The sequence below is a fragment of the Mustela erminea genome, chromosome 6 (assembly GCF_009829155.1).
Source record: "Mustela erminea isolate mMusErm1 chromosome 6, mMusErm1.Pri, whole genome shotgun sequence".
Classification (NCBI taxonomy): domain Eukaryota; kingdom Metazoa; phylum Chordata; class Mammalia; order Carnivora; family Mustelidae; genus Mustela; species Mustela erminea.
The window spans coordinates 78,587,488-78,613,727 of NC_045619.1; the positions used below are offsets into that span (position 1 = coordinate 78,587,488).

General features: G+C 35.8%; 1 protein-coding gene across 7 annotated transcripts in view; it reads left to right on the plus strand.

The window, feature by feature from the left end:
• PPHLN1 (periphilin 1) overlaps positions 1-25,907 on the plus strand; it is a 153,774-nt gene extending 127,867 nt beyond the window's left edge. For all 7 annotated transcript variants that reach the window (XM_032347920.1, XM_032347918.1, XM_032347916.1 and 4 more), the window contains one exon: positions 24,029-25,907. In XM_032347920.1, coding sequence (XP_032203811.1) covers positions 24,029-24,223 — 195 coding nt within the window. In that variant the 3' untranslated portion in view covers positions 24,224-25,907. The remainder of the gene's footprint in view (positions 1-24,028) is intronic.
• The last annotated feature ends 333 nt before the right edge of the window (positions 25,908-26,240 follow it).

Genomic DNA, 26,240 nt, shown 5'->3' on the forward strand with positions numbered 1-26,240 from the left:
CTCCTAAACTTTCTTCTTTTATCTTTTTTTAAAATCTAAAATTATAAGTATTTTGTTCAAAACTCTCAAGTTTTCAGTTCTATATAATTTACTGTTTAATCCATTCATTGATTTCTTAATTTCAGTTATGTTTTCCATTTCTAGAAGTTTAATTTAGTTTTCTTAAAAAACTGCCTAGAATTAGATTGTTTATTGCTCATGCTTCTGTTCTTTCTTATTCTTTTGCATCTTATCTTCTGTAACGGGTAATTTTAATACCTGAAGTCTGAGGGTTTTAATCCAGTTGCTGTTTCTGCTGACTTTTGCTCATGGTAGCATGTTCCCTTGTATAATTTGTATTTTGGAGTTGTGAGTTTATATTTAGAACTTCCAGTGTACATGAAAGTAGACCTGTATTTATAAATATTCAGAGGAAATTGCATCTCGTTGCCTCCAGAGGCTCAATCAAGGCAGAGAGGTTTCCCTGTCTTTTTCTTTTACTGATAGGTGATTTTTGTTTGTTTTTTTTTAGTTCATCCTGTCACAAAGATCGTAGCTTTATGCAAAGGCCTGAGATTTCAACTCTGTCTTGAAAGGGCCAAATGTCATGTCTCTCCTGACCAGGCTTTAAGTTTTTGGCTCTTTGGGTCAGCCATAGCCCATAATGTTAGCTTATCACTCTGGTTTCTCGTTTCTTCTTTTTTTATGATTGCTGGCAATTACCCTTAGTTACTTTAAGACCTTAGCTGTGCTTTTAAAAGAATGTGTTTCTAAGTTTTTTGAGGCAGAAGAGTTTTTGGAAATAGTATGTTGTCTTTCCTATCTTCATTTTCTATGCTTAAAAAGCTTAAGTGGCTTGTTTCAGCTTATACCAGAAATGGTAGAAATGTGACTGCTCCTTATTTAGTGCTTTCTGTTATGCTTATTTGCCTTGAAATGGAGATTTTTGAAAAATCATTTTTAGTTAGGGGAATCAAAGAGACTTCATTTTGGAAGTGACATTTGCTTGGATCCTTAAAATTCAGGTAGGAGTCTCAGAGATAGGAGGTAAAAGATTGTAGACAGAAGTGAATTATATGAGCCTAAGTTGGAAAATAGGGAACTATAAGGAATAATCAACAATTTTAAGTAGTTTAGTTTGAGTAAAACCATATCTTACATGGGTGTTTCTTAATCTCCTTCCCATACTCTTCATTTTCCCATCCTCCTCCCCAGCCACATTTATTGCTATAACTTCATAGAGTAGATGTTGACAGAATTATCTTAGTGTGCTATATTAGAAGGATCGTGAGTAGTCTTGAATAATAGGCTCCGAAACTTTGTCTTGATTTCATAGAAGAGCTTTGGAAAGAAGCATTCTGGTATACTCCAGTTCAGTTCTCACACTAACCATCCAGAGTTAGTACAGACCCCACAAGTTAAAGGGTATGGTCCCCAAGAAGACAGCCCTTAATTCAGAAACCAGCTGCACTGTGGAGTCCCCAGGCCACTTGTACTTCTGACCAACTGGCTAAAAATTTGGGGGTTCCCATGACCTCATCAGATCTAATAATATGCTAGAACAACTGATAGAACTCAGAAAAGTGCTATACTTAATGATTATGGTTTTGTTATAAAGGGTGCAAATCAGGAAGGAAATAATTGTTTCAACTCCACTGGTGTACTATAGTTCTGGCAGTAACCACTCAGAGTTAGTGCAGACCCCATAAGTTAAAAGCACACAGTAGGAGGGGTGCCTGGGTGGTTCAGGCGGTTAAGCATCTGCCTTTGGCTCAGGTCATGATCCCAGAGTCCTGGCCTTGAGCCCCCTATCAGGCTCTCTGCTCAGTGGGGAGCCTGCTTCTCCCTCTCCCTACGCCTGTCGATCTGCCTATTTGTGCTCTTTCTCTCTCTCTTTGTGTGTCAGATACATAAATAAAATATTTTTTTTTAACTTTTTTTTTTTTTTTTAATTTGACAGAAAGAGAGATCACAAGTAGACAGAGAGACAGACAGAGAGAAGGGAGAAGCAGGCCCCCCGCTGAGCAGAGAGCCCAATGTGGGACTCGATCCCAGGACCCTGAGATCATGACCTGAGCTGAAGGCAGAGGCTTAACCCACTGAGCCACCCAGGTGCCCCAATAAAATCTTTTTTTAAAAAGCACATATTAGATGAGAAATTACAGTAGTGTGAGACAGGGTCTGATTACAGACCATTTTACAGAAACTTTTTGGTAGATAGTAGATGGCAGACCCAGATAGTTTTCTGAGAATAACTGGATTGGAGCTCAATCACTGAAAAATTTAAATGACAGGAGAAAATAGTTTGAATTCTGTTGATTGGAAATATGTTTTATGGATGAATTTCAAATATGTAAGAATTAGAATCAGGATTTTTTTAAAAATGCTAGTTGAAAAAAGGAATGGGGGCCCCTGAATGGCTCAGTAAGTTAAGTGCCTGCCTTGAGCTCAGGTCTTGATCCCAGGGTCTTGTGATAGAGTCTCAGAGTCTGGCATCGAGCTCCATGCTTAGATGTGAAATCTGCCTCTCCCTTTCCATCTGCCTCTCCTCTAGTTCATCCTTTCTCTTGCTCTCTGTCTCTCAAATAAATAAGTAAAATCTTAAAGAAATAATAAAAAATTAAAAAATTTAAGTTTTAGTGTGGCTGTACAGAAATGTTTGACTGTTCTTCAGGTGAGATGTTAAGAGCCTGAATTAGATGGCTAGAGTCAGAAATGGAGAAAAGTACATGAGACTGTGTGGCTGGTGAATAATTAAAACTCGCAGATCTATTTATTTATTTATTTGTTTGTTTGTTTACTGATGTTGGAACACTTGTGGAAAGGTAAGGGTAATAATATGAGAGAAACTGAAGACAAACAGATGGAATAATTGATGAAGCAAGAGAGACTGTCAATAGTACAGATAAAGGGACTAACCTTGAACATTTAGAGAAACCCTTTTCTGCAACTAGAGCAAAGGAGAATAAAGTGGCAGCCATTTTTAAGGTAGAGAGGAGGTGAGTTTTGGAGAGGTAATTTTGCTGAGAGTGAGGGGAAATGGGATAGGGTGGGGAGAGTCCTATCAGCACTTGGAGTTCCTGACTAGGCATGGAAAGGACTTAAAATACCCCATATGGTGTATGTTGATATGGAAGTTAACAAGAGAGATTAAGGAGTGGATCAAATAATTGCAGTTTTGGACTTTTTCCAACAATTCACAGCATCCTTTGAGTAAGAGTAGAAAAGGCAAACCAGATTGTTATCCACAGTTGACTAGTAAGAACACCTTAAATGTTGCTTTAAAAAAACAAAAACAACAACAACAAAAACAAAAACTCACTGGTAAGATGGTAAAAGTGAAGTTATTGGAAAAAAAAATCAATAACACAGACTTACTCTCTTTCAGTCTTTAATCCAGCTTTAAATGCCATGAAGTTTGACCAGTTCTGTTGCCCAGATTTTTGAGCAGCTGCATATTGTGCAGTTCACAACTGATAAAAATTAGACTTAAACCTCTAATACAGTGTAGCTGTCAATCATGATACATTTAAAAGGTGAGGTAAAAAAGAAAAAAGTACTCTAGTTAACGTTTTCGAAGTGTTCTTTTTTTTTTCTTTTAACGAAGGCAGGAAATGGCTAATATATTTTAGAATTTTCCAGCTAAAAAGAACGAACAATAGTATTTTTAAACAAAGGTAAGTTGCTGTGCTCCAGAATACTTTTTGTATCTCAATTTTCCTAGCCTACTGGAATGTTTCTGTTATTTCCTGACTTCTAAACCTGTTAAATATAATTGCTTCTCTGCTTGAAACACTCCAGCATCTTCTCATTATATTTAGAATAAAAATCCAAAGTCTTTACCTTGGCTGTCGAGATCTGCTAGTTTTGTCTACTACCTCTCCCTCCAAGTTTCTTTACTAGTATCCTTGTGTTTTACTGTGCTGCACTCACATTAGCCTCTGGAGAGAACATGCTTTCTTCTCTTCTTGGTGGCCTTTGTTGATGCTGTTTCTACCTGAAATGCTCTCACTGGCCTCTTCTCATTTTTCAGGACCCTGCTTAAATGTTACCCTTTCACTCAAACATTTCTTTATTCCCCTCACCAATTGATGTAGTTCCTCTATCACTGAACCTACTTTATTTTATTTTATTTTTATTTTTTAAAAATTTATTTATTTATTTATTTGACACAGAGAGAGAGAGAAATCACAAGTAGGCAGAGAGGCAGGCAGAGGGAGAGGGGGAAGCAGGCTCCCTGCTGAGCAGAGAGCCCGATGCTGGGCTCCATCCCAGGATCCTGAGGTCGTGAGCCAAAGGCAGACACTTAACTCACTGAGCCACTCAGGTAGCCCTTTATTTTATATAATACCACAATTATACACATTTATGTGTTTTCATACATTTTGTTATATGTACTTTCCCACTAAGAAGAAGGTTTCCTAAAGATAGAGACAGTGTATTTTTATGTTCACCACTTATACAGGGCCTGTACTTGCTAGGTCCTCAAATATTTATTGACTTAACTAGGCTTGTTTGTTGAGTGCATGGTTTCTAAGTATTATGTACTTTGTGTTTATTCTGTCACTTAATTCTCACAACAGCCCTGTGAATTAAGTTACTGTTGCATTCCTCACATTACAAATAAGGCAACTGGAGTTTACAGAATTATGTGATGTGCCCAGGGTCACTCAACAACCGAACCCTAGGAGCTTGGTGAACATAAAATGTATGATCTCCATCACTCTGCCATATTCTTTCCCCACCCCATTAATAACTTCAATCCTTCCATATATGATATTTTAAAAAGTGAGACAAAAATAAAACTGGACATTTAAAATGCTTATGAACCTACCTTTCTATAATAGTTGCATAGTCTGTGGGGGTTTTTAAAAGAATTGAAGGCTGATTTTTTGGTGTGTGGTTTTGAAGATTGAATTGTACTTAAATTGCATCTGTGTTGTTCAGTGTGAACGAGCAATTACTTCTTTTGTAGAAAGAAAATGATAAAAAATTATACCTATGGTAATTTTTTACATTTTCTCCTTTATGTTTTCGCATAGCTGTGGATATGAATGGCTCATTCCTCATGGTCATAATAAGTTGATTCCTACTGTGCAAAGGATTTGAGTTTGTGGTTTTTACTGTGTAATTATCTACATATGATGACTTGAAGGCTAAGAAAACATAGCTTCTTAATCTGATTTCCATATGGATAGTTGAGAGTGTTCAGTATGTGAGAAGGGTATATTCTTTTTTTTTTTTTAACATAAATATGGGACGTTATAGTCAGAATTTGATTTTTAAAGTTGTGTTTTGGTTCTAATTTAATGTAGCTTCTTTTGTCTCTACACTTTAAATAACTTAAGTGACATTAAAAAAAAGAATTCAGACTGCAGCTGCTACAGAATCGAGCTATATGGGATAAATACTGGCTTGAGTCACTGGGGATTGGTGTTTGAGGAAAAATTTTAGAGCTTTCCTGTCACACCTACACAACAGAGACAGGCAGAACTGGACATTTTTGTTTTGTTTTACATAATATAATATGTTTACATTTTAATTATTGCTTTATTTTAGCAATATGCAGTCTCTTTGACTTTTAAATAATGTCACCCTGAATGGTACCCTTTCTGGACAGGTTTTATTTTAGGTCTTGGGTTTGGGGTGTGTGTGTGTGTGTGTGTGTGTGTGTGTGCACACACATGGTGGGCGGGGTGTGTTTGGTTTGCTTTTTGCAAAAGATAGTACTAGTTTTTAGACATTTGTCTCTGTAAAGTAGTCATTTTAAAAAACTGTTTTTCACCTTTGGTGTTTCATTTTAATAGTGAAAACTATATGAATGTACAGTGAAGCAGGGTATTTCAAATTGAATTTTATTTTCTTCCTACACTATGATTATCAGATAGGGGAAAAAAGCTTTAGACTGAATCTTAGATGATTTGCTTAGATTTGGTTCTCACAGAATAATAGAATGTTGTCAATCCATGCAACAGGAATTAAGTATTTTAACAAAATATGGTCTGTGTAGTGGATTGGCAATCCATTTGCGCAAACTACAGAAAAAACATTTTGCTAAGGAAGCTATCAGCAAGATTCTTTGTATAATTTTATACAAGGAAGTCTTACTTGTCAAAAACAATCTGGAGCCAAGACCTTTGTATTTTAAATACTTTAGACATTGAGGTGACTCTCTGTGTATCTAGAAGTAATAAAATTATGTATCTTTCAAGGTACTCTTTTTAGGCTTTTTACTATTTTAAAACAACTTTATAGTGTAAACTTTCCTACTTGATTTCAGAAAACTTATATTTTACCTTCCTTGTAACGCTAAATCAATTAAAATTTTAATTGTGACCTTTACTTGATCAAGGAACAGTATTTATTGATGGCCCTTGTGAACAGATACATTTACTAATCTCAAAGAATTTGCATAATGTGATCAGTTGGAGGATGCCCAAAACAGTTAAAATTTGAGTGAAAGCCAAAATATAGAATTTTAAGCTTTAACAGAGATAATTTAAGATCCGTTTTGTTTCCAGCATAATACTTAATGGGAGACCATTACAGAGGAAGGAAAATAAATTGTATTTGCCTTCAATATAATGGAGGAGGTAGGAAGGACAAAAAGGAACATACATTTCTTAAATATTTGGAGAATTCTGGAAAAATTGATCTGGAAAAACTTTCTGAAAGATGTCTTAAAATTTTGAATAAATTAAGTTTGAAAAGCAACCAAAGGAATGCAGATGGCATATGAGAGCAGGTAAAATACTGAAAAAGGTACGGGTGGATGGTATTTTGGTGAATAATGAGATTTAGTAGGTAAGATTTCCTGAAGAATTATATTGGGAACCAAAGCAGCAGTATTCTGAGAAGGGTATTTCCATCTGTAGGATGATGGTGTCTGTGAGTAGGTACATTTAGAACAAGAAGACTAGAAACAAAAACAATTAGGAATTCTGTAGTGTTATAACAGGACTGGTTAGGTCCGCGCTAAGGTTGTGACTATAGAAATAGCAAAAGTAAAATAGCAAGAAATAAGGAAGTGCACAAGAGAGTCAGATTTCAGCACTCTGGTACCTCCGAAAACATATTGAGCATTCCCTTTTAGAAGTAGAATCATTAATGATTTAATTTTTACAGATGATTTAGTGTTTTCTCAGGAAATAAGTCTTAACCATAAATATTAATCTCTGAACTTTTGAAATACATGAAGCACTGAACTCTTGTAGAGTGAAGCCACGTTTTTATATTTATGCTTTTTTATTGACATAGGACACTGAAAATATCTGAGAAGAGAAATGGTTCAATGCATTTCTCCAGGATGTGTTTATATGAAAAATTTCTGTTGTATCTGCATGTGCACATGGTAGTCTTGCATGAAGTAAGGTTAAAGGGGATACCACAGTCTGCTGGGGTTTTTTGGCCCTTACAGTAAGGTGGTCAGCCTTTTGACCCTTACTTTATCTGAATCAATTCAATGTTCACTGCTGCTAATCTGAACAAAGATTTCATTTCTGGTTTTCCCTTTTATTCTTACCTAAAATATACCAATCATTCTAGTCTTAGCCATTTTGCCAGAAAAAAAAAAAAAGTCTAATTTAAAAGCATAGGCTTTTAAATAATAACTAATTTAAAAACCAATTTTAGGAGCTTGTAGGTGGCTCAGTCGTTAAGGGTCTGCTTCAGCTCAGGTCAGGATCCCTGCATCCCAGGATCGAGCCCCACATTGGGCTCCCTGCTCCTCAGGGAGTCTGCCTCTCCCTCTCCCTCTCCCACTACTTATGTTCCCTCTCTCGTTGTGTCTCTCTCTGTCAAATAAATAAAATCTTAAAATAAATAGATAGATAAAACAATTTTAATGAATGTACTACATATTAAAATATGTATGGTGAAGTTTATTAGACTGGTAGAGTTTCATAGTTATAGTACTATCATTTTTACCCTCAGATTTTCAAATAAATAGAGTATTTAGTTATATTCAGTAATACCAGCTTACCCAAAATTATCTATAAACATTATTTAAAAATTTCATTTGACTAGATTCCTGCCTCAAATTGTTGGCTGTAGCTAAATTCTGTCTTCTAAAAGGCTCACTGAGGACCAGATTTATATCTCCATTTACCAAAATTTAATAGTACCATACTTAGTGACTAACAACACCTAGTGCTTATCTTGAGTAGAATATAAGTAGCAGTGTAACTGATTGATGTGACAAAGACAACATCATGATCGAGCATGGTCTCTTCATTTTTGTGTACAGTGTTGTCATAAATAGGTCTCTAATTCTTGGAAGGAACTTCAGTATCATTTGAAAAGTCATTAGTTTCTTTTATAATGTCAAGTGGACAGATCAAAATTAATTATACTGTATAAATTTTAGTATTAAAAATATAGACTAGAAAATACCTACAGACAGACCTTGAAAATAGGTATTTTCATTCATAAGTAGTGGGGTATATGGACTTTTCCCATTGTACATAATGCCTTTGGAGTTAAAAGTAAAATAATGAATTGTTTTTATTATTAATTAATTTTAACCCACTTTTAGTGTACCTGATACTCAAGTTCCTGTTTTTAAAATGAAGCTGTACTATTTGTGTTAGTTATGAATAATTTCTTTCTTCTGGAAAGAAAAAACACATTTTAGGAGCATTTGTAGTGGTATTTAATGTTATGTAATTGAAAAGCTTCTCTTTAGTAGAAGTGTGATTAATGAGACCAATAATATATTTTTTTAAATTTTATTTATTTGACAGAGAGAGATCACAAGTAGGCAAAGAGGCAGGCAGAGAGAGAGGGGGAAGCAGGCTCCCTGCTGAGCAGAGAGCCCGATGCAGGGCTTGACCCCAGAACCCTGAGATAAGACCTGAGCCAAAGGCAGGGGCTTAATCCCCTGAGCCACCCAGTTGCCCCTAATATTTTCTTCCTTACACTTGCAGATGAGCTAAAATTTTTCAGTAGGAATAACAAAAGCTGTATTTTTAGTGGAAACTCTAAGGACTTGTAGTTATTTAGTTCTTACCATGGAAAAGTATAGCCCAATTTAACTATGTTGGATAAAGCCTTCTGAAGCAGCTTTGATAAGTTTCCAGTTGCATCACCTTGGCATTCCTGCCAGTATTAGGCACTGCTGCCGAGCTGATGCACTACAGGGTCGGTGTCATTGTGCAGGCCTTTGGTGCTCCCAGCTTGCCACCGCAACCCAGAAGGCCAGGTAACTTCTCTTCCATGTAGCTGGCCATTATGCTAGGTATCTGGAGAAAATTCTTTCTGATTTTAAGTTACAAAACCCACTCAAACTACCTTTAGCAAGTAAAGGGAAAGTATTGAAAGTTTTTAAGAATTTCTCCTGGGGCAAAGGTAGAAACCAGGTGTCGAGCCTGGAATTGGAAGGCCATTGGGCATTTCTCTTCCTTTCTAATTTCTCTTCATTTTCCCCACTGCCTCCTTCTCTACCTCTACCAACATCCACTTTTCCTATATTCCTTGTCATTGTCAACTTGATAAACCTGTTTCATAACCTAGTAAACCCGGGGATTCATCTACATCATCAACATCCCTTAAATTCTATCTTCTTACAAGTGTGTTTTCTTCCTTTGGCATATACTATAAATATAGCTATCAGAGACCTTTCTCGGGACAGGAGTGAGGATAGAAGGGACAGCTAAGCAGAAACTGCAGAAGCTGTCCATCTATGGAGTTAGAAGTAATCTTGCCCACCATTTGGGTTTCCTGCCCCTTCACTGGCACCTTTTGGTTTGGTAACCTTTCAACAACCCCCACTCCCATCCCCTTCACTAAAAAGAGACTATGGCAAACATTTAAAAATTCTCCCGAAACTATTACATTCGCAAGGACTTCTTTATCTTGAGCTGAAAATTCACAATACCATGATTCTAACAAAAAATGAAAGTTTTTCCAACCTTTAGTACATGTCACAGAAAACAGAGAAGGAAAAAAGCACAACAGCACATGTATGCTGAAATCACAACTTTCAGCATGAAACATGGAGAAATTTCATAGCAGGTAAAGTGATTTCCCCTAAAATCAGTTTTTCAGTGTAGAATTTTAATGATGAAAAAATGGAATGATAAGGTCAGTGTGCCTGGTTCACTGAATCATTTGGGGAGGAAAAAAAAAAAAATAAGAAGAGCTAGCCTCCCTGCAGAATACATCAGACAAGTCCCATGTCAAACAGGAGCTGCTCTTTCACCAACCACAGCAAAAATACCTTACAGAACACTAGTGCTTTCCTCAGCTTGAGGAAGATAACTCTTACTTGCTTATATTTTATGAATTTATCTTAGTAGCATCCCTGAAATTGGGGAAATTGTCCAAGTTTCGGATTTCACTAACGGAATGATGAAGTATAGACACACGCACACACACACAAATGATTTCTCATAATGGGGACCAACCTTACAGGCTTCTCCAAGCCACTATCTTTACACCGTTCTTCAAAACCAACAGATTAATTTATCTTTGCCAAGAATTTAGTCTCAGTCGTGGCTTTATTTCTATTTTGTATTTAGACAATTTTGTTGAATTATGGCAATGGTATGGTAAAGGGTAAATTCGAAACCTAGCTGTGAATATCGTACTTTTTACAGCGAACTCCCTTTAATCTCTCTACTCCAGTATTTTTATAAAAAGGGGATAGTTAGGGGCACCTGGGTGGCTCAGTCCCTTAGGTGTCTGCCTTTGCCTCTAGTCATAATCCCAGGGTCCTGGGGTCGAGCCCTGCATTGGACTGTCTGCTCAGCAGAAGCCTGCTACTCCCCCTGTTTGTGCTCTCTCTGTCAAATAAATAAATAAAATCTTTTTTAAAAAGCCTGGGGGAAATACTTATTCCAGAGTACTTGAGGATTCCTGATCCATAAAATAATGTAAAAGGCTATATGAAAGTGTTACCGGTGACTTAATGTTTGTGATATGCCAATAATTTCTAAATGTTTTGTTTAAGCAAACAAAAAACCCTTTAGAACTGTAGCCCATAACCATTTCTAGTCATAGAGACCTTTGCCTAGGATTCCTTTCTATCCTAGTATTTTTCCTATACAGTGAGCCCTCCCTGAGGATTTAAAGATTGGGCTCGGTAACTGTTAATGTTTTTAGATTCTTCTTCTTTTAAAAAATTTTTAAAGATTTATTTATTTGAGAGAGAGTCCCAATCAGACTCTCATGGAGCCCGACAGAGGGCTCAGTCTCGTGACCCGAGATCATGACCTGAGCCGAAACCAAGAGTCAGCTGCTTAACTGACTGCACCATCCAGGCACCCCTGTACTTTTAGGCTCTGAGCCATTTTTCCATATATTCACAAGGTTAAAGCATTCTTAATATTGGATTCTCTCCAATCTCCTCTGCCAAAGATGAACTGGGAGGAAGTAAAGGGGGGTTTGGAAAGAGCTTAGCTTAGTCACTCCTGCTGACAGACTTCTCCTGTCGGAGGGTAACTGGATGGATGGAATTGTTCCTCTTCCATCTCTCAGACCACTGTAAGATGTTTCACTTAGGGAAGAAGTTGTTGCTACTTATTTGCTTTCTTTCAGCCTTAATCAAATCTAAACATGACCTTTTCTATTGTCAGGACATCGTACTTTTTTGATTATTAATGTTAAATCATTTGAGGACTGGACTAACTCACAGGCAATTAAAAATCATCTATTAATTTTTAAAAAGATTTATTTGGAAGTAATCTTAATTAAAATCAATTTTACTGGGTGCCTGGGTGGCTCAGTTGGTTAAACGACTGCCTTTGGCTCAGGTCATGATCCTGGAGTCCCAGGATGGAGTCCCACATGGGGCTCCCTGCTCAGCGGGGAGTCTGCTATTCCCTCTCACCCTCCCCCTCTCATGCTCTCGCGCTCTAATTTTCTTTCTCTCTCTCAAATAAATAAATAAATAAAGTCTTAGAATAGATTTTCTTTGGATAACTCTTAGTTTTTTTTTTTTTAAGATTTTATTTATTTATTTGACAGAGATCACAAGTAGGCAGAGAGGCAGGCAGAGAAAGAGAAGGAAGCAGGCTCCCCACCGAGCAGAGAGCCCCACGCAGGGCTCAATCCCGGGACTCTGGGATCATGACCTGAGCTGAAGGCAGAGGCTTTAACTCACTGAGCCACCCAGGCACTCCTAACTCTTAAAATTTTTTTAGTTGTATACTCATTAGTATACATTAATATATATTATAGCATATAGTATACATTAGTATACATTATGCTAATTTCACCCACTATAACAAATAACTATATGTAAAAATATCAGCTTAATATATACATAAGAAATTTCACCTTTTTTTAACTATTTTTTTTATTCAAGACATGAATATATTAAAAGCCACAATGAAAGATTTTGTCATTTTGCAAAATATTTATTGTTAACCATTTTCTCAGCAAATAGAATTTTTAAACCTATTTTATAATGTATTTGCCTTTTATCCTCATTAGCCTTTTTATATTTGTTGAATGCTGGCAGTTTTTTCTCAAGCCAGTTACTGACATTGAACACAAAATTACTTTTCCTGGCCTATTGAATCAGATTTGAAGGGGATATTGCATAATGTATACATTGTTTTCCTCTAATCCACAGTCTTCAGTGGTGTATTGTCTGATGTAAGGAAAAAAATGTCTAGAGTGTAATATAAGTTGTTTTAAGTCCAAGGATAAGGTAAACCTTAAGTCCACCTGTTCATTTCTAGCTCCATTTTGATTCCAGTGTATCCATCAGCCATCTTTTCTAAAACTTCTTTATATTCCATGATGATGATGATGATGATGATGATGATGATTACTTAAAGCATACTGTGCCTTTTTATTTCCATACTGTACCAACACTGTCTGAGTGCATTTAATCCTCCCTCTCTCTGCCCATTATGATCTTTCCTTCGGAATTACTATACTTTGTATTTCTCTTATGGTATTTACTGTATTTTGCTTTATGGTTTCCATAATGTATTACTCTTTTTACTAGAATCTGATTTCTTTGAGCAGAATGTGCTATATTATTGACCAAATCCAGTGCCTTGCAGATAGTAAGTGAGTTCTAGTTGGCTGGCAGGCACAGCTACCTGGATTTTAAATTTATATCTGCATTTACAGATTCATTAATATATGTAATTCTCAACCCACATTGAGAAAATGCAAAGCTCATCATCCAGGGTACAAGCAAAACAGATCCTTCATTTATAAGCTGAGATGATCAGAACCATATACCTACCATTGGGCCTATTTTGCCTTAGATCTCTTTTCCTCTTGACATTTTACTATGAAAATTTTTAAATATTAGGAATTAAATAGTGCACACCCATACCCTTGTCACTCTATAATTAACATTTTATTTTACTTGCTTTGTCACTTACCTGTCCATTCCTGTAGTCATCCAGTAATTCATCTTATTTTTTGATGCACGTCAAAGTATGTTGCAAATCTTAATATACTTCATTCCTAAATACATCAGCACACATGTCATTAAGTAGAGTTGTGACTTTTTTCTCTATTTAAAAGAATCAGACATTACAGATATAAAGCCTCTCTCAGATCCCTGCTGGCTTCTTCCCTTCTTAGAGTTGTCATTCTTATATATGTTTTTCTGTTTTTTAGTATATATGTATATATCCCTAAACTACATAAACTTTTTAAAACGTACATAAATGGCATATGGTTTACATAGTTCCTTTGCAGCTTTTTTCACTCACTGTTGAGATTTCTCTAGTTCCTATATTTAGTCTCTGTGAGATCTGGTTTTGGGACTAGTGAAAGATTGTATAGACTCTGGAATTACTTCATTTATTTTTTTCTATTTAGTGTATTATGAGCTGGAAATGGCAAAATATTATTTAAGTATTAACTTTCGAGTCCTGTGAATTTATAAATTGATTATAATTATAAATTTTAATTATGGATGAGAATTTTACAAACATTGATTGCTAAGAGTTTGTAGCATTATTCCACTTTATCAATAATTTTGGAGTAACTTTTATGTGGCTCTAATAATTGTATCTACATTTTGAATGTAGGTGGTTGAAATCTAATCCGTGTTCATAATGCATTTCTTAGCAACCAGCAGTGTTCTTTTCAGTTGCTGTGCTTTTAAGAGCCAGTGGGGCTGCAGCTTTGAGGAGGAAGTCTCAACGATAACTTTTTCTATTAATATAGCACAAGCAGCAACATAGATTACAATAGTTTTGACACCTTCTGCATTACTACAGAGCCAAATTAAAGGGTTTAAATTTGTCTCCAGTATTTAACATCAGTATGCTGTTACTTTTTTCCTGACCTCATCAACACATTAGACATTATGAATGTTTCCTCGTATACTAAGCCTCAATTGGAGTTTCTTTTTTTAACTTACATCTTTATACACATTTCATCAGAAGATTGTAGAACATTTAACAGATACTAATTATTATATTTCACAATGCTCCTTTAAAAGTGGTAAGCTTTTATATATACTTTAATGGTAAAATAATTTCAAATATATATTATTTAATTTACCAGGTCAACACTTAGCAGTACATCTTTACCTTTTTCCCACTACTCAATCCTCTAAACAAACACTGCTTAGTAGAATTTTCTGTGTTGTGGAAATTTTCTATATTTGCACTGTCCAGGATGATAGCCACTAGCATTTTTAAATAAGGGCTAGGAACTTAGGAACCGAATTTTCCTTTTTGATTAAAATTTAAATAGTGAAATATGGCTAGTGGCCACTGTGTCAGACAGCACAGCAGTATAATCTCCACCATGCCAGTAAACTGCTCTTGCAGCTACCCAGCCAACCCCCGAGTTTCCCCGTCTGATCAGTATGCTTTGTTTCTCAGCTCCTTTGATTTTTCTCTGACATTTGATTGCATTCTTCTTTTATAGATGTTTTTCTTGGCACCTGTGCCTTCACTCTTCTAGTTTTCAGTCTTCTTTATTGTCTCTTCTTTGGCTGATACTGGTCCTTTCAGGTATCTACTCTGGCTGTCTTTTGTTCTCAGAGCAGACTTGAGCTATTTATTCAACATTTACTGAGTATCTGCTTTCTATCAGACACTGGGGCTAGAAAGAACTTACTCTTTTTTTTTTTTTTTTAAAGATTTTATTTATTTGTTTAACACAGAGAGAGAGAGAGTGAGAGAGATGAAGATCACAAGTAGGCAGAAAGGCCAGCAGAGAGGGATGGAGAGGGGGAATCAGGCTCCCTGGTGAGCAGAGATCCCAATGCAGGGCTCAATCCCAGGACCCTGAGATCATGACCTGAGCGAAGGCAGAGGCTTAACCCACTGAGCCACTCAGGCACCTCTTTACTCCTTATTTAAAGGAACTCCCATGGTCTCAGTTGGCGTCAGTGCTAAAGTTGTTAAGAATTCTCTTTCCCCCATCCTTTGTACTTCCTAGTATTCCTCCCTCCTCCATCCCTCCTTTCCTCCTCTGTTTCTTTTTTCCTTCCAAAGTCCAGACTCAGTAATATGCTTCCTGTTGACAGGTACCTCAATTACATACTAGGTGTTGAACTTAACTCTCATTCCCAATACCCTCCCTCTTGAATTAAATAAAAATTTTAAAGACTCCCACCCATCATTCTTCACATTATTACATCTGTATTGCTTTTTAAAAATAATTATTTTATTTATTTATTTGAGAGAGAGAAAAAGAGAGCATGAGCAGAGGAGAGCGAGAAAGGGAAAAGCAGGCTCCCCGCTGAGCAGGGAGCCTGACTCTGGGCTCATTCCCAGGATCCTAGAATCATGACCCAAACCCAACGTGGACACTTAACCAACTGAGCTACCCAGGCGTCCCTATATTGCTTCTTAATTACTTGCAAAGCCATTCATCTTACTTTTAACACATCCATGTGACATTCATTGTCTTAGCCCTCAGGAGACCTTAATGTTGAATCTCAGCCATTTTCTCTCCCTGATACATCCAAATGATTCAATTCCTCCTTGTAGCTCTTTCCCCATTTGCTAATTGCTGATTTATAGGGTGAAGTCTAAACTCCTTTAAAAAAGCTTTTCATGATCTGCTTTGAGAATGAATAACATTCTATACTCTAGCTATGCCAAGCCAATTAAATTTCCCCAAAATGCTGTTTCCTTTTCTTCTTCCATATTTTACCAGAGTGAACTTACATGTTTAAAGAATTGGTTTAGTAACATTTTCTAATACTCCCTTCTCTAGACAGAACAGTTTTTTCTTTTCTTTTCATCATCCACTTGACTTTATCTAACATAAATTAAATGCTTCCCTTATAGTAGGCCCTAATATGAGTGCTTTTTATTACCTCATTTAATCATTATAATAGCATAGTCAGGTCTATAGGACCTGAAACTGAGGCAGAGAGGGTAACTTTTCTACCCTGTTTTTCATTTGTGTGATTTAAAAATTTTTATATAATATAATATATTAATTTATATTATATATTTATAAATATATAATATATATAATTTGATATAATTTATATTTATATATAATAAATAAAATTTATTATATTTAGGTTTATAGAATTTTTTTAGATTATTTATTTATTTATTTGACAGACAGAGATCACAAGTAGGCAGAGAGGCAGGCAGAGAGAGAGGAGGAAGCAGGCTCCCTGCTGAGCAGAGAGCCCGAATCAGGCCTCGATCCCAGGACCCTGGGATCATGACTGAGCCGAAGGCAGAGGCTTTAACCCACTGAGCCACCCAGGCGCCCTGGTTTATAGAAAATTTTTTAAAAAGTTCCCATATACTCCTTCTCTCTGTTGAGTTTCCCCTCTCATTAGCATTTTTACATTGCTGTAATACATTTGTTAGGATTGATGAGCCAGTGTTGATACAGTTTTATTAACTACAGTCCATAATTTAGGGATCACTCTTTCTGTCATATAGTTCTATGAACTTCACAAATGAAAAGTATATTATGTAACATATCATGCAATATCATACAGAATAGTTTCACCACCCTAAAGGGCCTCTGGACACCTATTTATCCCTACTCCATTATCAGCCACTGATCTTTTTACTGTCCCTATAGTTTTGCCAGTTTCCAGATGTCATGCAGTAGGAATCAGGCATTGGGTGGCTTTTTCAGACTGACTTCTTTCACTTAGCAATAACCATTTAAGATTCTTCTTTTTTGTGGCTTTGATAGCTCATTTCTTTTTATAACCAAAAATTATTCTAGTATATGAATGTCCCACAGTTTATCCATTCATCTACTAAAAGACATCTTGCATGCTTCCAATTTGGAGTAATTATGCATAAAGCTGCTGTAAACATTTATGTGCAGTTTTTGCATGAACACAGTTTTCAACTCATTGAGGTAAATACCTAGGAGCACCATTGCTCAGGCACTATGTTTAGCTTTGTAAGACACCACTAAACTGTCTACCAAGGTGGCCAGTATCATTTTGCATTTCCGCCAGCAATGAATGAGACTTCTGTTGCTTCACATTCCTACCAGAAATTGGGGTTGTCAGCATTTTGGATTTAAACCATTCTGGTAAATGTGTACTGGTATCTCATCACATTGTTTTAATTTTCAGTATCCTAATGACATATGATATTGAAGTCTTTTCATGTGCCTATTTGCCATCCAGATATCTTTTTTGGTGAGGTATCTACTCAGATTTTTTGCCCACTTAAAAATTTTTTATCATTTTTTTAATTTAACATGTAATGTATTATTTGTTTCAGGGGTACAGGTCTGTTATTCATCAGTTTTATATAATACCCAGTGCTCATTACAACACCTACCTTCCCCGATGTCTGTCACCCACTTACCCCATCCCCTCGTTCCACTTCCCTCCAGCAACCCTCAGTTTGTTTCTCAAGATTAAGAGTCTCTTATTGGGGGGCGCCTGTGTCGTTAAGTGTCTGCCTTTGGCTGAGGTCATGATCCCAGCATCCTGGAATCAACCCTGCTCAGCAGGGAGCCCTCTCCAGCTTCCCCATGCTTGTGTTCCCTCTCTCGCTATCTCTGTCTGTCATAAATAAATACAAATTTAAAAAAAAAAAAAAAAAGTCTCTTACGGTTTGTCTCCCTCTCTGGTTTCATCTTGTTTCATTTTTTTCCTCTTCCCCTATGTTCCTCTGCCTTCTTTCTTAAATTCCACAGATCACTGAGATCATATGATAATTGTCTTTCTCTAATTGACTTATTTTGCTTAGCATAATCCCCTCTAGTTCTAGCCCCATTGCTGCAAACGGCAAGATTTCATTTTTTCATACCTATGTTATATTCCATTGTACATATATACTACATCTTCTTTATCCATTCATCTGTTGATGGATATCTGGGCTCTTTCCATAGTTTGGCTGTTGTGGACATTGTTGCTGTAAACATTGGGGTGCATGTGCCCCTTTGCATCACTGCATTTGAATCTTTGGGGTAAATGCCCAGTGGTGCAATTCCTGGGTTGTAGGGTAGATCTATTTTCAGCTAATTTGAGGAACCTCCATGCTGTTTTCCAGAATGGCTGTACCAGCTTGCATTCCCACCAACAGTGTGGAAGGATTTCACTTTCTCCGCATCCTCTCCAACATCTGTCATTTCCTGACTTGTTAATTTTAGCCATTCTGACTGGTGTGAGGTGGTATCTCATTGTGGTTTTGATTCGTATTCCCTGATGCCGAGTGATGTTGAGCATTTTTTCATGTGTCTGTTGGCCATTTGAATGACTTCTTTGCAGAAATGTCTATTTATGTCTTCTGCCCATTTCTTGATTAGATCATTTGTTCTTTCAGTGTTGAGTTTGTTAAGTTCTTTATAGATTTTGGATACTAGCCCTTTATCGGACACATCATTTGCAAATATCTTCTCCCATTCTATTGGTTGTCTTTGGTATTGTTGACTGTTTCCTTTGCTGTGCAAAAGCTTTTGATCTTGATGAAGTCCCCATAGCTCATTTTTGCCTTTGTTTCCCTTGCCTTCTTTAAAAAATTATTTTCATTAACATACAATGCGTTTATTTGCCCCAGGGGTACAGGTCTGTGAATCATCAGACTTACACACTTCACAGCACTCACCATAGCACATATCCTCCCCAATGTCCATCACCCAGCCACCTTCTCCCTACGCTCACCCAGCAGCCCTCAGTTTGTTTTGTGAGATTAAGAATCTCTTATGGTTTGTCTCCCTCCCGATCCCATCTTGTTTCATTTTTTCCTTCCCTACCCCCCACAACGCCCTACCCTGCCTCTCAAATTTTTCATATTAGAGAGATTATATGATAATTGTCTTTCTCTGACTTATTTCACTCAGCATAATACCCTCTAGTCCCTTGCCTTTTGAGACGCATCTAGCAAGAAGTTGCTGTAGCTGAGGTTGTAGAGGTTGCTGCCTGTGTTCTCCTCAAGGATTTTGATGGATTCCTGTCTCACATTTAGATCTTTCATCCGTTTTGAGTCTGTTTTTATGTGTGATGTAAGGAAATGGTCTAGTTTCATTCTTCTGCATGTGGCTGTCCAGTTTTCCCAACACCATTTGTTGAAGAGACTGTCTTTTTCCCATTGGATATCCTTTCCTGCTCTGTCGAAGATTAGTTGACCATAGAGTTGAGGGTCCATTTCTAGGTTTTCTATTCTGTTCCATTTTTTGCCCATTTTTAAATCAAGTTGCTTTCTTATTTTTGAGTTTTAAGAATTCTTTGTATATTTTGGGTAACAGTACTTTGTTGAATATGTATTTTTACAAAATTGTTTTCCCAGTCTGTAGTTTGTTCATCCTCTTAATAGTGTCTTTCACAGAGCAGAAGTTTTTATTAATGCAAAACAACTTAACAAATTTTTTCCCTGAAACATGCTTTTGGTATTATTGTAATATAGATTTTTTTTCTTCTTTTATCTTCTATAAGTATATAGTTTTACATTTTACATTTAGCTCTGTGATCCATTTTGAGTTAATTTCTGTGGAAGGTATAAGATTTGTATCTAGATTATCCAGTTGCTTCAGCACTATTATTGAACACTGTCCTTATTAAATCACCTTTGCTTCTTTGTTAGATCAGTTGATTATATCTGTATGAATCTATTTCAGGCTATTCTGTGCCATTGATGTACTTGTCTTCTTTTGACAATGCCTTACAGTTTTGATTACTCTGATTTTATAGTAAGTCCAGTAGTGTCAGTCCTATGACTTTGTTGGTTTTTTTGTCAGTATTATGTTATCTCTTCTGGGTCTTTTGCTTTTCCGTGTGAACTTTAGAGTCAGTTTATCAATATCCTCAAAATTATTTGCTGGGATTTCTGTTCTGTTGGGATTGTGTTGAATTTATAGATCAGTCTGGGAAGAACTGATATCATAGCAATATTGAGTCTTCCAATCAGGAACATAGAATATATGTGTTTATGTCTTTTTTGGTTTATTTGCTTAGTGTTTCATAGTTTTCCTCATAAAGATCTTGTACATATTTTGTTAGATTTATACTTAACTGTGTATATGTTTGTGTGTGCTGTATTTTTAATTCCAAATTTTAATAGTTCATTGCTGGTAAAAAGGAAAGCAGTTGACTTTTGTATATAAACCTTGACTCTTGTTACCATGCTATAATCACTCAGTAGTTGCAGTAGGTTTTTTGTCAGTTTGGGGACATTCCACACAATCATGTCATCTGTGAACAGTTGTATTTCTTTTTTCTAATTGATATATTTTTCATTTTCTTTTCTTGTCTTACTGTATTAACTAGGATTTCCAGTACAGTGTTGAATAGGAATGGTAAAAGGGGACATCCTTGTCTTGTTCCTTAACTTAGGAAGAAAACATTTACTTTTCCACCAGGTAATGTTAGCTTTTTAGGGTTTTTGTAGATTTTCTTTATTAAGTTGAGGAAGTTACCCTTTATTCTTAGTTTGTAAACAGTTTTTGTCATGAATCAGTTTGTTATGTATTTTGTCAAATGCTTTTTCTGCATCTATTCTTATGATCCTGTGATTTTTCTTTTCTAGCTTATGTGTTGGATTAAATTAATAAATATTAAGATGTTGAACAAGCCTTGCATTCCTGGGATAATCCAGTTTGGTTGTGGTGCATAATTCTTTCTATACATTCTTGGATTTGCTTAATTGTGTTGAAGTTTTTTTTTTTTCTACCTGTGTTCAGGAGAAAGATTTGTCTGAAATGAATTTCTCCTGTAACAACTTACATTGCCTTAATTTTTGGTTTCTCTTTTTGTGGGCACAGAGGTAAGGATTAAATAGAATACATTTTAAAGGAGTTTTATGTCATTGTGAGCAATTTTAGATAGAACAAACTTGGTAGACGCTCTTTTTCCAGTCCCTGAAGAAGATAATTAATAGTAAAAAGCCTTGATAGTTTTATTTTGTCATATGCCTTTACTCCTAGAAATACTTGTGAGAATTTAACTATTATTGCAGGCCACTCTAATAAAGTATTGTGTGAAACCACATTTGGGTAGTGTTTTCATTTTCCTGGCAAATTTAACTATCATTTCTATGCAGTTTGTGTAAACCCCACCCATACTTTAACCTGCTTCCCATTTTGATGAGGTTCAATGAGGGGAAAAAGCAACAACAAAAAAACCTTCCTGTGTGGCCTGTAGATATCAGATCTGAAGATTATTAATGCATTTCCAGCCAGGGACCATAAGCAAACAAGCTCTCCTACAGATAACTACACCCTTCCTGTTTGGGATTGAGTTTACTGTGGAACAGATTTCGGAAATAGGTTTCTGACAGTTGTGAATTTTATTTATAAAATGTTGGAGGGTGAGGTTCTTCCTTCAACAAAAAACTAATTATTTCCTGTCTAATGCCCAACCAGTATATTTTAAACAGTCTTTTAGAAAATTTACCCCTTCAGAGAGAATTATGTTGCTGTGGGCAGTTCTGGTTGTTCTGGTCAACTAATGTACAAACATTTTTCTGTTACAATGCATAATTCAAAAAGGACTTAGAATTAAAAAATAAAACACAATCCTTAAATGCTTATATTAGTTTGTCTCCAGAGGACAGTAGTTTACAGTTTAAATAAATGTATGAGCACATTTTAATGTGTTTGTACCTTTGATATGCAAATCTGTAGCACATTTACGTTCAGTAAATATGCTAAATGAAGAGTTACAGTTTAGGTAAAACAGCAGATTTACATTAAAGAATTTGCAGGTTAATTCACAGTGTAATATTATCCTCCTCTACTACATCTGTTAAAAAGAAGCCTATAAAATTTAGGCCACCCACAAAGTGGTCTGCTGAGGCCTGTGGTTGGTGTTAGAATGCTGTTATTATGTGGGCTGACTGGTTTGGTAAGGAATTTACCTCCACTAGGACTGAAGCATCATGGTTCTGACTTTCCCCCATGGGGATTGCATTGGCTTGACCTATGTGATTTTTATGAAGTTTTATGAAAAAACTTATGTGTTTTTTAAACCAGTCAATGTGCTCTGTTGTCTTGACATCATATGTAATATGTGAATGGTGTACTGTTTTTTAAGTTAAGTTGTTAGAGTAGAGTATCAGTTCTGTACCATGTAAACCTTTGGATAAACTGGAATAAATGGTTGGTTTTAGATAGCTGAGAATTAAACTTAATGGCTAATATGATTAAATCTTATCACACCAAACGTGTGGGAGCAGGGGCTGAGATGGAGAAAGCAGCTAAGGTTTTACATATTTCACTTTCTGTGTTAATTGAAGAATTTATTCTGTTAATTTCTTTGGGGCTTGTGAAATGGTTTTTAAGAGCCAGAAAATGAATTTAGAACAATTTAGCAACCTAGTACTGCAAGTCAAAATTAAATATTCTTCTTGAAATAGCTATTGTTAAGGGATTAAAAAAATATTGCAGACACTTAAAAAATAACAGCAGCAACTACCACAACAACCAGTAGTGATCATTGGAGGAATAAAAACTCATAAGCCAAGCAGTGTCTCAGGTCACTTCTTTCTGAAATTCTTAAGAATGAATAAATCAGGGGTGCCTGAGTGGCTCAGTGGGTTAAAGCCTCCGCCTTCGTTCCGCTTAGGTTATGATCCCAGGATCCTGGGATCAAGCCCCATCAAGCCGAGCAGAGAGCCTGCTTCCCTTCCTCTCTCTCTGTCTGCCTCTCTGCCTACTTGTGATCTCTGTCTGTCAAATAAATAAAATCTTTTAAAAAAATGAATAAATCACTTTTCAGGGAATAAACATGTTGTAGTAATTGTTTTTGTTAAATTAAAAAAAATTAAAATTCATGTAATAGTTCCTTTCAATCAGATAATTTGTATTTCACTTTTTTATGGATACTTAGCTCTAATTTTTCTTTAAATACATGCATTAAGGGTATGAAAAATAGTGTAGAAATCTATACTGCATTTTGTGATTACAAATCAAGGAAATGATATTAAATGGGGAGAAAATTCAGCAATTTTTGGACAGAAAATAATATCTAATTGCCACTGATAAAGATTATATATACATATTGAAGTAAAATACACACACACACACATGCATACACATACATGTATCCATGTATATACGTATATATGTGTGTGTATATATATATATATATGTCCATACACATAAGTGAACGTGTGTATATAACATTGTTTTGATCTTAACTCTGCCTTGGTGACTTTAATTGTGGTTAAATATAACTTTAAAAGTTTTTTTTTTTTTTTCCCAGATAGACACTTTTAGTCTTTTGTTTGTTGTATACTGAGCAGAATTTTGAATTTGTCATGATTCATGATTCAAACAAAGAATCTAAAGTTAGGGGCTCAGAAACCCTTTTTCTTCCAAACAAGCAAATAAATAAAGCCATGAACGTGCCTTACCTAGCAAGCCTTTGTTCTTAGTTCTTTCCTAGTCTGATGTCCTTGTAGTACACTGCCTGATACTGACAAATGCGATGCCTAACTTCTTATAGTCAATGATGTAGTATATTGGTGTTTTTCTACTCATTCTTGTTGTCAGCAAATCTCAGAAATAGAGGCTTACATAGCCTTTGATAGTAGTGACTACTCAAGGGTGAGGGAGGTTCGATTGGATTATTGTATCTCACTTTTAGACTTCAGCATCATCATTTTGCTAACTGAATCAGCTCAGTGTTTGGCTAATTATTTTTACTCTTAGCTAACCACAATGTATTTTGCCTTTCTAGGTTTACCGACAAGACTGTGAAACTTTCGGGATGGTTGTGAAAATGCTGATTGAAAAAGATCCTTCATTAGAAAAGTCTATACAGTTTGCATTGAGACAGAATTTACATGAAATAGGTGAGCGGTGTGTTGAAGAACTCAAGCATTTCATTGCAGAGTATGACACCTCTAGTCAAGATTTTGGAGAGCCTTTTTAGAAAATTACTTGCTCAGGCAAAAATGTTTCTAGGGTTTTTTTGTTTCTTGTTTTTCCTGGATTGTGTAAATCCTTAATATATGGGTTTTTTGTGATGAAGAGAAATACTTTATGATAGTTGACCACATTTCCAATGTCAAGTAAACATCTAAAATAGTCTAAGATATTTTAATTAGAATTTTTAAAATCTACATGTAGAGCCTCCTAATTCATACTTCTCTTTTTCTCCCCAAAATTGATGGGTCAGTTAATTTTTCAAGCTTTGAAAAAGCAGTCCTGGAGAACAGCTCATGTTCTTTTGTTTTCTGTAATATGTGATCATTTGTTTTGGTCATACTAGTGTAATTTATTAGGTTAGGGATCATTCCACTAAAACATTTATAGTATTTTTGCATTTCATAGTCAGTGATCCCATGTGAAAATGTTAGAATTCTCAGTTTGATTTTATTGACTTGTTGCTTGCTTATTTTAGGCTTTGTTAACTTTTGATATGTTCAAGTATACTATCCAAATAAACTGAATACTTTAGTATCTTACAGAATATTTGCTTTGAGATTAATTCTCATTGTGATAAAATAGAGTACTTAAATCTCAAAAGGACCTCATAAAAAATCCTATTTTCCAAGTGAAAGAACTCAATGTTTTCTACTAAAATAATCCTGAAACTCCTAACCATTCTCGCAGATATAGGAGTCTTGAACAATATCATCTATAAGACTAAGAGAAGGGTCAATTTGAAATAAAAGGTGAGAGCTCTTTTCAAATTGAGATTTCTTTAGAAACTTCTAATTGAAAGAGAAAATTTAGAATATGAGGGAGTAGTGGAGTTGCATTTTTTCCCAGGCCTGTAATTTTAATCTCAAGAAAGGTCATTGACAATATATCCATAATCGAACTATTTACAGATTATGCCTTTGTTAATCTCTGTTTGAAGTCTTAACAAGATCTTTGATCTGATGCCCTTTTTAGGGGTCCTTAAAAGTATTCTTTAAAAAAACAAAGCAGAGTAGGCAGTAAGCCCAGCACAACTACCCCTCACCAAGCAGTCTATGTAAACAGTTCTTCATGAGCGAGCCATCCAAATCACGAGTTAGTTAAAAATCTAACTGGGACCATTAGGATATTCCTCTCATTTCCTCATCCCTTCCAGCTGGCCAGTGGCATTTAGCCAAAATGTGTATTTCTGTGGCATTAGGAAACCTTAAAAATCATGCTTGTTATTACTATCCCGTTTCATTATCCACCCCCATCCTCTTTCCATTTCTATTCTCTTTCACTTGAATTCTGGTGTTATCTTTAGTGGCCTATATTGATAATATCTAAGGAGCTACCCCAGAAGAGATAAAAGTTATATTAAAAGTGGAAATAGCAGTACATCTATCTGGTGAATCCTATAATATGTATTATGCTATTCCACAAATGTTAAAAACTGCTTGAACACAACAATTATTTTCTTAAGTTTCCTAAATGAGGCCACCTTGAACTCTTATTTTTGCCATTTAGATATTGTACATAAGCTAAAACGAAACTCTAGGTGTCATCTCTGGTAGTCTAATTCCCTAATTATGGACAGTGATTTTATTTGTTACCCACTCTAGAAAGACTAAGAAAGTACTGATAACTGTTTCTTTCCCTACACTCTTGTTTTTCTTTTCTTTCTTCTTTTCTTTCTTTTTTTTTTTTTTTTAAGATACAGAGTAGACACTCCAAACCAGTAGTGACCCCAGTGCACCCTGAAACTTCCATTACCATGTCTATTCTTTTTTTTTTTTAGGATTTTATTTATTTATTTGACAGACAGAGATCACAAGCAGTCAGAGAGGCAGGCAGAGAGAGAGGAGGAAGCAGGCTCCCTGCCGAGCAGAGAGCCTGATATGTAGCTCTCCTGGGATCACGACCCGAGCTGAAGGCAAAGGCTTTAACCCACTGAGCCACTCAGGCACCCCTTTTATAACTTTTTTTTTCCACTCTTGTTTTTCTTTTCCTTAAATATTCTGATTCCAGGATTCAATTCCTTT